This window comes from Salvelinus fontinalis, chromosome 29 (assembly GCF_029448725.1).
Source record: "Salvelinus fontinalis isolate EN_2023a chromosome 29, ASM2944872v1, whole genome shotgun sequence".
NCBI classification, from domain to species: domain Eukaryota; kingdom Metazoa; phylum Chordata; class Actinopteri; order Salmoniformes; family Salmonidae; genus Salvelinus; species Salvelinus fontinalis.
Window position 1 is genome coordinate 34,164,361 of NC_074693.1, and position 14,434 is coordinate 34,178,794.

At 45.7% G+C, this 14,434-nt stretch overlaps 1 protein-coding gene across 1 annotated transcript; it reads right to left on the reverse strand.

Annotated features, from left to right (window-relative positions):
- Positions 1–3,505: 3,505 nt before the first annotated feature.
- On the reverse strand, positions 3,506–5,452 carry selenoh (selenoprotein H). Its single transcript, XM_055887996.1, has 5 exons — positions 5,344–5,452; positions 4,836–4,968; positions 4,258–4,400; positions 4,051–4,176; positions 3,506–3,771 (listed from the first exon to the last, which is right to left on the reverse strand). Exons 1-4 carry the CDS (start codon positions 5,363–5,365, stop codon positions 4,070–4,072), a joined length of 405 nt encoding a protein of 134 aa, XP_055743971.1. The 5' UTR covers positions 5,366–5,452; the 3' UTR covers positions 3,506–3,771; positions 4,051–4,069.
- Positions 5,453–14,434: the final 8,982 nt, after the last annotated feature.

Consider the following 14,434-nt stretch of genomic DNA (forward strand, 5'->3'; position numbering starts at 1 on the left):
GCATTTAGTTTTACTTGCATTTAAGAGCAGTTGGAGGCCACGGAAGGAGAGTTGTATGGCATTGAAGCTCGTCTGGAGGTTTGTTAACACAGTGTCCAAAGAGGGGCCAGAAGTATACAGAATGGTGCAGTCTGCGTAGAGGTGGATCAGAGAATCACCAGCAGCAAGAGCGACATCATTGATCTATACAGAGAAGAGAGTCGGCCTGAGAATTGAACCCTGTGGCACCCCCATAGAGACTGCCAGAGGTCCGTACAACAGGCCCTCCGATTTGACACACTGAACTCTATCAGAGAAGTAGTTGGTAAACCAGGCGAGGCAATCATTTGAGAAACCAAGGCTGTCGAGTCTGCCAATAAGAATGTGGTGATTGACAGAGTCGAAAGCCTTGGCCAGGTCGATGAATACGGCTGCACAGTAATGTCTCTTATCGATGGCAGTTATGATGTCGTTCAGGACCTTGAGCGTGGCTGAGGTGCACCCATGACCAGCTCTGAAACCAGATTGCATAGCGGAGAAGGTACGGTGGGATTCGAAATGGTCGGTAATCTGTTTGTTAACTTGGCTTTCGAAGACCTTAGAAAGACAGGGTAGGATAGATATAAGTCTGTAGCAGTTTGGGTCAAGAGTGTCACCCCCTTTAAAGAGGGGGATGACCGCAGCCGCTTTCCAATCTTTGGGAATCTCAGACGATACGAAAGAGAGGTTGAATGGGCTAGCAATAGGGGATGCAACAATTTCGGCAGATCATTTTAGAAAGAGAGGGTGCAGTGCTTTTGTTGAAGCACAAAAGCCTATGCACACATTCCATACTTTTCGAAGCAAAGACACTAGAACAGTATAGAAACAATGCAGTTTTATTCTCCATAGATAAAAATATATATATAATAGAAAAACATTAGATAAGACATCTCACATTGGAAATTGATGAGTGGATATTCAGCAATAGCAGCAAATACACTGAACAAAAATATAAACGCAACATGTAAAGTGTTGGTCCCATGTTTCATCAGCTGCACAAAAAGCTTATTTCTCTCGAAATTTGTGCACAAATTTGTATACATCCCTGTTAGTGAGCATTTCTCCTTTGCCACGATAATCCATCCACCTGACAAGTGTGGCATTTCAAGAAGCTGATTAAACAGTATGATCATTACACAAGCCCACCTTGTGCTGGGGACAATAAAAGGCAGCTCTAACATGTGCAATTTTGTCATGCAACACAATGCCACAGATGTCTCAAGTTTTGAGGGAGCGTGCAATTGGCATGCAGACTGCAGGAATGTCCACCGGAGCAGTTGCCAGATAATTTAATGTAAATTTCTCTACCATAAGCTGCCTACCAGAGTACCAGCACCTATTTCAGTCCAAGTCAAGCACTGGGTATCCGTGACCAATCAATCAATCAATTTTATTTTATATAGCCCTTCGCACATCAGATAATATCTCGAAGTGCTGTACAGAAACTCAGCCTAAAACCCCAAACAGCAAGCAATGCAGGTGTAGAAGTGACCAACATAAGCATGTCTGTGAGATCCATAGATTAGGGCCTAATGAATTTATTTCAATTGACTGATTTCCTTATGAACTGTAACTCAGTAAAATCTTTGAAACTGTTGCATGTTGCGTTTATATTTTTGTTCAGTGTATATTGGTACCCAGTGTTTCCCAAACTGTGAAGCAGTAACCCTCCAGGGTAGACAAGCCAGCTCCTTATGCATCAAGCCCCATTTTGTCACATTGTGGTCATCATTATGGACAGACATGATTTTTGAAGGGGAAACTCAGGGAGCTGTTCGGGTTTTACTTGGAGTACACTGACAGTATATTGAAAATATTTTGGGAACCACAGTTGTACAGTAACCTAATAGAGGAATTGTGTTGCACTGCAAAGAGACACCGCTAGAAGTCATCGGTGTCCTTGCCAGAGGAGCTTGGCTCTTGGGTCATCAGAAGAAGGACTTGGGAGCAACCCCATTGGTCAGTCCTCATCGTTCTGCATCCAGCTAACAAAACCTAGAGGACCGGCAGGGAAGAACAAGGATAAAGGAGAAACTGAGAGACGGTTTTCAAACATGATTTTGGATCAGTGGATCATACTCATAATAGTTGAGTTAGGTAAAGTTAGGTAAAGTTGAGTTAGGTACTGTAAGTGTCAGGGCTCAGTCCGAAATACAGACCTTCACTGGGTCTCTATTCATTCTTCAGTGCCTCTTCCAGGGCTACAACCACAATTGCAGATTCAGGGAACTTCAGCCTGGCAGTTGGGCCTAGCTTTATGCCTATCCAGAGGCATACCACTACAGGAAAGAAAGATGGTTAGTACAAAAAAAAGGACAGCTTCTGGGTGCCGTCGTGTCATGCCAAAGATAAACAATATGGTCCGTGTTTCCAGACACCGAGTCGTGCACTAAAAAGCACTTTCAATGACGAGTCTGTGTCTAGTGAACAGGCCCTATGACATGGAAGTAATCACCTTTCCCTCCCTCCACAAAAGTGTGACCTCCAGGCTTTTCTTGCAGGGTTTCTGGGGGTTCAGAACCACAATGAGGTTTGGACAGGCGGCCAGGAGGGCGTCTCGCACCCCCTCAGCACACGTATTATCTCTTACTGCAGAACGACAGAACAGTCACAACTCACTATCACCAATTTTTATTTTCAGAGGCAATTTGTCTACAACTTTTAAGTGTTCTGTTCCTTTCCTGTACACTGAGATTATCCAGATGGTACAGATGAGCTATTGGTGATGGGAATAAATCGATGTGATTATGGGAAATTGACTCAATGCATTTACCTAAATTGACATGTGGTCCTAAAAGTGGTAATATTCTTTAGGGGGGGGTGGCTGTGGATATTTCAGTAGTCAATGACCCCCCTCTCCCTCTGTTGTCCAAGTCTTGCTCCTCTCTTTTCACCCTCTTCCACGGTCTCCTCCTCCTCCTGTCCCCCCTTGTTGCTTCCCATCCCAAAAAAAAGCTGCACCAACAGCACAGTCAATCTGTTAATGAACTTCACAGCTGCACTGTTCAAGTATTTTTTCTGTTAAATGTTCATTGGACATTTCAAAGTAGTCCTTGCGCATAGAATGGTTTGTTTAACTTTCAATCATTGTGTTTGACATATTTTAAAGTGAGAAATCTGAGTCTCAGCCTCACTGTTATGGTGGAATTGCCTGACTAAATATCCATTTAGGTGCCATAATGTGTACTGCTTAAAATAGAAAGACTGACAGGACAGGCATCAAATAAATAATGTTGGGGGTGAACATCTGGGGGTGAAGAAGGTCTACATTGGAATTAGAAAAAAGCCCAAATAAAACAGAAGTGATGGAGGTGCAAGAGACCGAGTGCAGTGGGTTTGAGTAAATTGAGTTAACTTGCTATTTGTAAAATATGATATTAATTCCATTCACAGCCAGCCAAGCACATGTCAGACACATAGAATGTGTCAGAGTACATGTTACCTATTTCAAAATGCCTGATTTCCAAAACGTGACACACTGAAGGAAATGTAGAAACAACCTTTATTCTTCATAGACATACCAAAGCAGGTGAAAGATTTTACAGCGTTATTGGATAATATGAACAAGAGAACACAACAGTAAAAGCAGCAATATTGTAAAAGAGGGACTGAGAGACACCATTAGATGTCACTGTGTATCCAGGTCAGAGGAGCTTGACACTTGGGTCATCAGAGGAAGGACTGGGGAGCAACCCGGTTGGTCAGTCCTCATCATTCTGCGTCCAGCTGCTACAAACCCCGGATGACTGGCTGCAAAGAACAAGAGGGAGAATTCACTATTTTACCCCAAAATTATCATGGACAATTGGATAATGGCATATTTGATCCAATCAAATAAGTGGATTACATTGATTTAGTACTTTTCTCTTGGTCTGTGTTATTACTGGCTCTAGTAGCCAAACCCACTCAACCAGTCTGCCTAGTTCAAATGGCTTTCTTTCTCTCACAGTTTTGGTCAATCCAATTTGAATCTAGTCAGTTGAATTGGACCCGGAAGGACATAACTGTTAAGGTTCTGCCTATACAGACCTTCATCAAAGGTGTTTGTCTATTCAGTCTTCAGTGCCTTCTCCAGGGCAGAAACTACAACTTCAGGCTCAGGAAACTTCAGCTTGCGAGGTGGGCCTTTCTTTATCCCTGACCACAGACAAACCTCTGTAGGAGGAGAGGAATGGATTCAACAAAAGAAAGGAGATTAAATACATTTCACACAGATGCATCCCTGGACAACCTTACCTTTCTCTCCTTCAACCAGAATCACTTCAAAACTTTTACTCCGGGGCTTCTGGGGGTTCAGAACCACAGTGAGGTCTGGACAGGCAGCCAGGAGGGCAACTCTGACCCCCTCGGCATTACGCCCATACACTCGTCAGCTTTTACTGCCGTAAGACAACAGAACAGTGAGCGTTAGTTAACTGGTTATGTTTACCTGCAGCAGAGATGTAGCTTATTTGTTTGCACTTTAAATTGTGTTAATTGTGTAAATGTTGTTAGACGACAATAAGCTATATCAGGGCTCTCCAACCCTGTTCCTGGAGAGCTACAGTCCTGTAGGTTCTCACTCCAACCATAATCTACAACACCACCGATTCTAATAATTAGCTGGTTGATAAACTGAACCAGGTTAGTGCCAACTGGGATTGGAGAAAAACCTACAGAAGGGTTGCTCTCCAGGAACAGCATTGGAGACCCCTGAGCTATATGCATGCCAGATTATGCCATTTTCATTTGACGGACACTGGAATACAACGTCCAATTAATTTATATTTTGTCATCCAAATGTAATGGGTCTTATTGGTGTGTTCAGTTCTCACCAGTGTTCAATGACCACCCTCTGGCCTTCTGTGACATTCTCCGTGTGGTCGTCCTCTCCTTTACCTCTCTTCCCCTCCACGGACTCCTCCTCGGTCTCCACCTTGGCGCTCGCCTTGCGCTTCAAAACACGACCTGTCCAACAACAGACAGTGGGGTTGACCAGAGATAAAGAGGCGAATCAAGTAGTTTCACTCTCGCCTAAATTTGCTTTCTATGCGCTTATTTTTGGACCTAAACTTGTCGCCTGCCTTTCCGTCTTTGGGACAACGACTCCCAATTGTTATGACGGAGACAATCTCGTCATATATATACAGATCTCTGGGTTAGCTACTGTAAAAGTCAACAAGCTAATGTTAGTTAACTAATCGGTCCTTACATAGCAAATGTAGCTAGCTCGGAGTTGTCTGTCTCTGATTTAGTGTCTTGCAATTTATCTTGTAAATCAGTGACAATTTATTTCATGAGTGCGTGCAATTTGATGAATAAACTAGATTTTGTATGGTTTACCTGCTTTAGTACGGGACGCCATTGCTGTTATTGATCTTGTGTAATGAGTGAACTTTCGCGCGTATTGTGGGCTTGGGAATGGGTTTCTTCTTCTTCGGGTAGAGTTTAACGGTGGTTGGCATCCAATATATTGCATTACCGCCCCCAACTGAACTATAATATAAATACATTACACTTTGTTATACAAAATGGTAAAAGTGAAAACAGCAAAATTAAATACAAATATTGAATTACCCTACCAACTAAACCTACACTCATTAAAACCCACCACCTTATTTGATCCTACCTCAGGCCAACAACCTGAGAGGACAGGCCACTACCACTCAACACACCCTGTAACTCTTCTGAAGTCAACTCATACCTCCAAGTATTTCTCTGCAGCTGCCACCACATCTATTTCCTGTGACTTTTGTTCCATCTCTGCGGAACGGTTGATAACCATTGCTATGAACACTAAGAAGCCAACCTTACTGAAACATACATCATATTTGTTTTATATACCTTCATTTAACTAAGCAAGTCAGTTAAGAACATATTCTTATTTACAATGACGGCCTACCGGGGAACAGTGGGTTAACTGCCTTGTTCAGGGGCAGAACAACAGATGTTTACCTTGTCAGTTCAGGGATTCAATCCAGCAACCTTTCGGTTACTGGTCCAACGTGCTAACCACTCAGCTACCTGCTGCCCATATCCCTCTGTTCTGGCACAGATCTACTAGGGGATCAAAGGGATCCTCTCAGCGTCCCCCATGCTTGATCCACCCTCCTCTACTTTCTTCACTGCCTCAGCATACGACACCTTCTGACTACTCTGACACCTGCCTCTCTCTCTCAGCGGACACCTCCAATCCCCAGCAACATGGGCAGCACTACAGTTGACACATAACTTTTCCCACCAAAACTACACATTCCTCTGTCCCATGTCCTCCTGCACACTTCCCACATCTTAGAATCTCCCTCCTATACACTGCTGCGACATGCCAATAAACGTGACACCTAGAACACTGCAGTGTATTCGGCACAAAAGCTCTAACAGCATAACTTGTATATCCTAACATTACTTTGTCAGGTAAAGACTCTGAATCAAAGCTCAAAAGAACAGACTGTGTCACCTCTATTTCACGACGCTCCCCATCGGATCTGTGTTGCACCAAACGGTGGGCGTCACAAACACCAGGAGTCTTCAACTTAAATTGCTCCACCTCCACACTACCCCAGAAATCACGTCCTTCAATGGTGCCCTGTACTTAAGCACAAAGCAAGATACAGGTCTTTCCCCAAGTCTTTCCCTCTGATCTGAAGTAACACAAACATTCATCAGGTAACCTTCACCGACCCAACAACACCCATCATCTTTTCCACCTAACCTGAAACAACCCATGGAGCGGCCAAAAGGCCTGGTTCCACCCTCTTCAAATATCTCACTCGCACTGGACCAAACGTATCTTCAGTGGTCGACCCGTCATTCAGGGCAGGTGGGGCAGTGCACCACCTGTTTGGAGCCCCATCTATACAGTACCAGTCAAAAGTTTGGACACACCTACTCATTCAAGGTTTTTTTCTTTATTTTGACTATTTTCTACATTGTAGAATAATAGTGAAGACATCAAAACTATGGAATAACACATATGGAATCATGTATTTACCAAAAAAGCGTGAAGCAAATCAAAATGTATTTTAGATTCTTCAAAGCAGCCACCCTTTGCCTTGATGACAGCTTTGCACACTCGCTGCAGGCTCCTTGCCATGGATCATCACTACAGGCACTGGGCCATGGATCATCACTGGAGGCTTCGTGCCATGGATTACCACTACAGGCTCCGGGCCATGGATCATCACTGGAGGTTTCGTGCCATGGATCATCACTGGAGGCTCCGGGCCATGGATCATCACTGGAGGCTTCGTGCCATGAATTATCACTAGAGGCTCCGGGTCATGGATTATCACTGGAGGCTTCGTGCCATGGATCATCACTACAGGCTCCGGGCCATGAATCATCACTGGAGGCTTCGTGCCATGGATGATCACTGGAGGCTTTGGACCATGGATCATCACTGGAGGCTTCGTACGTGGAGCCAGAACAGGTCTCACCGGACTGAGGAGACGTACTGGAAGCCTGGTGCGGGGAGCTGCCACAACACGTCCTGGCTGTATACCCACTCCAGCTCGGTGAGTGTGGAGAGCTGGCACGGGACGCACTGGGCTATGACGGTGCACTGGAGGCATAGTGCGTAGAGCCGGAGCAGGATATGCTGGGCCGTGGAGGCGCACTGGAGGTCTGGAGTGCAAAGCTGGCACAACGCGTCCTGGCTGAATCCACCCTGTAGCACGGCAAGTGCGGGGAGCTGGAACAGGCCGCACTGGGCTGTGCTGGCGAACTGGGGATACCGTGCGTAGAGCTGGCGCAGGATATGCTGGACCGAAGAGACGCACCGGAGGCCAGGAGTGCTGAGCCGGCACAATCCGTCCTGGCTGAATGCCCATTCTAGCACGGCAACTGCGGGGAGCTTGAATATAGCGCACCGGGCTGTGACTGCGCACTGGAGACATGGTGCGCATCACCGCATAACACGGTAAGCACGGGGAGTTGGCTCAGGTCTAAACCCTGACTCCGCCAATCTCCCCGTGTGCCCCCTCCCAACATTTTTTTTGGAGCTGCCTCTCGGGCTTCCGTGCTAGCCGTGACCCCTTGTATAGTTGCTCCCTCCTTGCTGCCGCCGTCTGCTCCCATGGGAGGCGATCCCTCCCAGCCAGGATCTCCTCCCACGTCCAGGACCCTTTACCATTCAGGATGTCCTCCCACGTCCATTCCTCCTGACCACGCTGCTTGGTCTTTTTGTGGTGGGGAGTTCTGTAACGACTCTCGTCGGATGAAGAAGGAGACCAAGGTGCAGCGTGGTAGGCGTTCATGATTTTTAATAAAACTGAACACCGCAACAAAATAACAAAGTAGAAAACATAAGCGAACAGTTCTGTCAGGCAACAAAACAGCTAAACAGAAAATAACTCCCCACAAAACCCAAACGGAAAATTACAACCTATATATGATCCCTAATCAGAGACAACGATAGACAGCTGCCTCTGATAGGGAACCATACTCAGCCAAAAACACAAAGAAATAGAAAACATAGATTCTCCCACCCGAGTCACACCCTGGCCTAACCAAACATAGAGAATAAATAAGGATCTCTAAGGTCAGGTCGTGACAGTACCCCCCCAAAAGGTGCGGACTCCGGCCGCAAAGGATCTCTAAGGTCAGGGCGTGACAACTGTAATGGTTTCCCACTGATGGTCTCACGGCATACCTCACATATCCAAGCTTCACATATTCAGGTAGAATCTCCTCAAACAACAATAATATCGACAGGCTTTTCTCCTTCCTCCCATTTAACATACGTGTCAGGTGACGTGCACTGACCACTCCTAGGATTTTCTGACTAAGGTACTCATCATCTATATCCAGCGAGACTCCAGTTTTAACTCTTTTGGGAGGTGCCCCGCCCCCGAAGATCAATACATGTTACTTCTGATGTGGTCAATTTTGCCAGATCCACGCTTCTTCTGTTCTTCATCAACACAATTAACCAAAACAAGGCCGCTTCTAGGCACCTTGATTGAATCTACCTTTCCCACTGCTTTCTTCACAGTCCTCGATATTACAAATGGATTTCCCAAATTAATCTCCTTGTCCAAAAAACGCAGCTCAATAGGAAATGCATTATTGGACCGGTCCTTGTCTTCTACTGCAACTTTAGCTCATTTTGTTCCATTCTTTGATTTCACTATTTTCCATTCATTATCACACACTTCACTTGCCTGGCTATTCCCACCTGTTCACCATCTTGTCTCTTCCAATGTGAGGTTGAATTTTTTTTAAATTCTGGTTGTGGACAAAACCATTCCAGAAAGTGGGGCTGTGAACTTCAGCTAAGATTCATGGAGGTGCTTCTGTTACCTAAAATAGAAGTTGGCTGACAGAATCTGGGCCACAAAAATTATCTTGGATTTTGCTAAATATCACAAATATTTATAAAGGGATATAAGATTTCACAGATTGTCAACACAGGAGAGAGGACCAGGGCTGGAAAAAGGAGAAGTGATGGAGAGACGGAGTGAACCAAATGGCTGTGTTTTTTTAAATGTAATTTTAAATTTTAAATTTAAAAATGTGTTAAACATTTTTTTAGGGGTGGATCAGCTTAATATTGCGGAAAGAATGTTGCTTCCAATGTAATTGTCTGCATTATTAGCAAATGGCTGTGTTTGTTTCCTCTTTCTGCTAAATTGAGAGTAAATATGATATCACAGTGCCAAGCACATTTCGTCGTTTCCATTCTAACTAACACAAAGACTGTCTCAGAGTGTCACTGCTTCCGTTAGTACCAAAAAGGACGGACTCACAAAGAGTGAGACGAGGTGAGACTAACTCATAATGCAGTCTCACTGTATCACAGTCACACATTCTTTCTTTCTTTCTTTCTCTCTCTCAAACACACACAGGCTACTATCACTCTCTTTCTCTCAAACACACACACTCTCTCTCTCTCTCTCTCTCTCTCTCTCTCTCTCTCTCTCTCTCTCTCTCTCTCTCTCTTTCTCTCTCTTTCTCTCTTTCTCTCTGTGTTCTCCTCTGATCGAGCCAGGGGCGTGCAGACCCTCAAACAGATGTACCCTCTTCCCTTTTCCCATCCTTCTACACCCTCTTACCTGACAGTGTGACGCAGGACCGGATGGAGCGAGCCCCTCCCACCCCCATGCTCCTCCTAGTATAGACCTAGGACCATCAGTGACACACACAGAAAACAACAGCATGCTGTAAATAGTAACGCAAAGAAAGACTATCCAAAATCTCTTCAATACCTAGGGACAGACACAGCCCGCCATACTAAGAGTGTGCGTGTTGCTTGCCTACGTATATGTGTGCGGAAAATATGTCAATGCCAGCGATTATTATGATGAAGATGAACCTTTACACTTCCGTCTCACATCTTTCTCGCTCTCCTTCCCTCTCGCCACCATTTCCCCTCACTATCTGAACTGAGACTGTGTTGTTATCGCATATTCATTTGAATATTATTAATGTAATGGATGTATCTCACCCTCTCTAGCCAAAGACCTGGCATGTACTGGCAGCCTCCTGTGGGGTGGGTGGAAAAACCTCAGAATTCCTCTCTCTCTCTCTCTCTCTCTCTCTCTCTCTCTTTCCCTCTGTTGCTCTCGCTCTCTCTTTTCGCTTGGTGATGTGTCCGGAACTGGGGGTCACTGACCTGAGGGGTTGTATTACCCTGCTCTGCTGTAGTTGATAGATGGAAGCGGTCACATTCTGATGTAATTCACATGTAACCTGTGAATCAATAACGGATGTTGGTCACATCCTTTTTAGCAGTGGGTGTCCTGATACTGCACTTAATATTGAGATAATAATGTCAGGCAATATATGGGCCAGGGACACACACAGTGAACCATGCAGCTTTCCAAGAAAAACATCCAGTTTAATTTGAACGAATCCATTTCAGCCTCTCTGAACCTCATAACTTCCCTCTAAGCTCTCTCTGTATCCCTCTCTGGTCCCACTGACGTCACTGGTTGGCTGGGTTTGGGCTCAGTGAATAAGATAATTGTGTGAAGACACACGTCACCAAACCCGCCAACGACACACCAACTCACTCAAACAGACTCAGAGGGCCTAGCTGGGCAGCAAATACAAACATTGCCATCTGGGAGGGAGAAGCAGAGAGAGAGCGAGAGACAAAGAGAGAGGGGGGGGGGGTATACAGCAAGAAAGAGCGACATAGTGATCTATGTGACAGTAGTCACGGATTAAACAAAGTGACTGAGAGTGTTAAAAAGATTTGCAGTACCGTGAAAAGTTTGACAACTAGACAAAAGAGCAGGAGAAGAAAGAGAGATGAAACAGAAAGAAGAGAGAGAGCCACTGAATATGAGTAGGCTCTCTGCGACACATACTGTACACATCGAAGTCTATAGCCTGCTAATGGCGTCTGTTCCTAGAGCAGAGTTAGGGCCTATGAGCTCTGCACAGACACCTGTGGAGAGAATGGAGACATTATAAAAACATAGCGATGATGAGATCAAGACATGTTTTTACACACCAGTAAACATGTTGTTATGAACTGTGCTCTCCTTTGTGGCAAGAGTGCGGGTATGGAAAGAAAGAAAGAAATGGAAAGTAACTGAGAGAGAAAGGGAGAGGTCACCGAGGAGAACCCACTTGTGTTGATGACTTACGTACCGTGAGACCAAATTGGGGGAGTGAGTTGTCATCAAAGAGAGGGAGGAGAGAAGTAGCGAGAGAAAGAGGGAGAAGAAATGTTGGGATGAAATGTGCCTGTATATCCTGTTAGAGAGAGGGAGACTTGGACAGAAAAAGAGAGTGAGATCGCAAGGCAACTAACATCTAAATGATTTGAACCCTTAATGCTAGACAGAAAGTTGTGTACATATGTGCGCATGTGTGTTTTAGTGTGTGCGCGTGTGTACAGTACCTGTCAAAAGTTTGGACGCCGGGGTTCGTGGCCACATAAAAAGCCCCAAAAACAACTGAAATGTTTTTTTTGGGGGGGGGGGGGGGGGTCGGCGGAACCGGGGAGTGAGGCAGAGCCTGTGTGGGAGTCGATTGAAGAAGGTAATGAGAGATACCGGAGAGAGGTTGTGGAAAGGAGTATGCTGCAGCGCAGGCGCGTTGAAAAGCGCCTTCTCAGCCCGGCACCATCTGTGCCAGCTCTACGCACCAAGTCTCCAGTACGCCTTCACAGCCCAGTACGTCCTGTGCCAACTCCTCGTACTCACCGTGCGAAGTGTGTTAAAGTTCCGGTACAATTGATGCCGGCTATACACACCAGGTCTCCAGTATGCCTCCATAGTCCGGTACGTCCTGCTCCCCGCACTCCCCGCACTCGCCCTGAAGTGCATATCACCAGTCTGGCGCCACCTGTGCCGGCTCCACGCACTAGGCCTCCAGTGCGTCTTCCCAGTCAGGTGCGTCCTGTGCCTGCTCCCCGCACTCGCCCTGAGGTGTGTGTCACCAGTCCGATGCCACCTGTGCCGGCCCCACGCATCAGGCCTCCAGTGCGTCTCCCCAGTCCAGAGCTTCCGGCAACGGTTCCCAGTCCAGAGCTTCTGGCGACGATTCTCAGTCCAGAGCTTCCGGCGACGATTCCCAGTCCAGAGCTTCCGGCGACGATTCCCAGTCCAGAGCTTCCAGCGACGTTTCACAGTCCGGAACCTCCAACGACGTTTCACAGTCCGGAACCTCCAACGACGTTTCACAGTGCGGAACCTCCAACGACGGTCCACAGTCCGGAATCTCCAACGACGGTCCACAGTCCGGAACCTTCTGAGACGGTCCATTGTCCGGAACCTCCTGCGACGGTCCACGGTCCAGAACCTCCTGCGATGGTCCACGGTCCAGAACCTCCTGCGACGGTCCACGGTCCAGAACCTCCTGGAGCCCTGGAGAGCCTTCCTCTGCGCAGATGCCCATACCGAGCACTGCATCCAGCCCAGCTCCAATGCAGGAGCCTTCCTCTGCGCCGATGTCCAGTCCAAACACGACGTCCAGTCCAGCATCTCACAAAGACACAGCGGTTGGATTTCCACCGGTCTAATGTCCTTTGCTCGTGTTTCTTGGGCCAAGCAAGTCTCCTCTGAACAGTTGATGTTGAGATGTGTCTGTTACTTGAACTCTGTGAAGCAATTATTTGGGCTGCAATCTGAGGTTGGTAACTCTAATGAACTTATTCTCTATAGCAGAGGTAACTCTGGGTCTTCCATTCCTGTGCTAGTCCTCATGAGAGCCAGTTTCATCATAGCGCTTAATGGTTTTTGCGACTGCACTTGAAGAAACTTTCAAAGTCTTGACATTTTCCGCATTGACTGACCTTCATGTCTTAAAGTAATGATAGACTGTCCTTTCTCTTTGCTTATTTGAGCTGTTCTTTCCCTAATATGGACTTGGTCTTTTACCAAATAGGGCTATCTTCTGTATACCACCCCTACTGATTGGCTCAACCACATTAAGAAGGAATGAAATTCTACATATTAACTTTTAACAAGGCACACCTGTTAATTGAAATGCATTCCAGGTGACTACCTCATGAAGCTGGTTGAGAGAATGCCAAGAGTGTGCAAAGCTGTCATCAAGGCAAAGGGTGGCTAATTTGAAGAATCTCAAATATTAAATATATTTTGATTTGTTTAACACTTTTTTGGTTACTACATGATTCCATATGTGTTATTTCATAGTTTTGATTTCTGCACTATTATTCTACAATGTAGAACATAGTCAAAATAAAGAAAAACCCTTGCATGAGTAGGTGTGTCCAAACTTTTGACAGGTACTGTATGTGTTTCTCTGTATCTGCACCATTCGAGTGTCGATCTGTTGAGGGGGAGGATTAATTCCGGTGCTAAATGTCACTCTTTCACCCTATACCATCACCCCTATCACTGTCTCCCCTGACTCACGGCCCCCCTGCCCCAAGACAACCACGTTTCTGTATTTATCATCATTTTGCTCCAGAAACAGAGCAATCGAGAGGTTGAGAGAGAGGAGATCAAAATGTGAGAATGCAGTTCAAATCACACACACACACACACACACACACACACACACAAACACACACACACACACACACACACACACACACAAGAGCTTTAGGGGTTTAGAAGGAGCAGATTAAGACTTTAAATGAGGTCATAATTAAGACGTTTGACTTTGACTAAAACCATCTGTCACAGAGTGAGCAACCAAATACATCATACCTCTGACCTTTCTGTTAGAACATCCAAGACCAAAAAATATTGTCAATGTCTTACAAATGTTACTATTAATTCCCCCCATATATTTACATTTCATCAAACTTGATGAACTTTACCAATTGATGTCTTTAGATTCTATTCCTCCAGATACTTTGGCAGGGACCTGTAAATGTAGCAAAGCCTGCAAGTGGGTGTTTCTTGTGCGTTTTATACTTCATGGCTCTTCTCCCGAGCGACTGCCTTTTGAAGGAAACCCAGAGAACAGAGACTCCCACAAAGTTCTGTTTTAGTAAAACCAAGAAAATGTT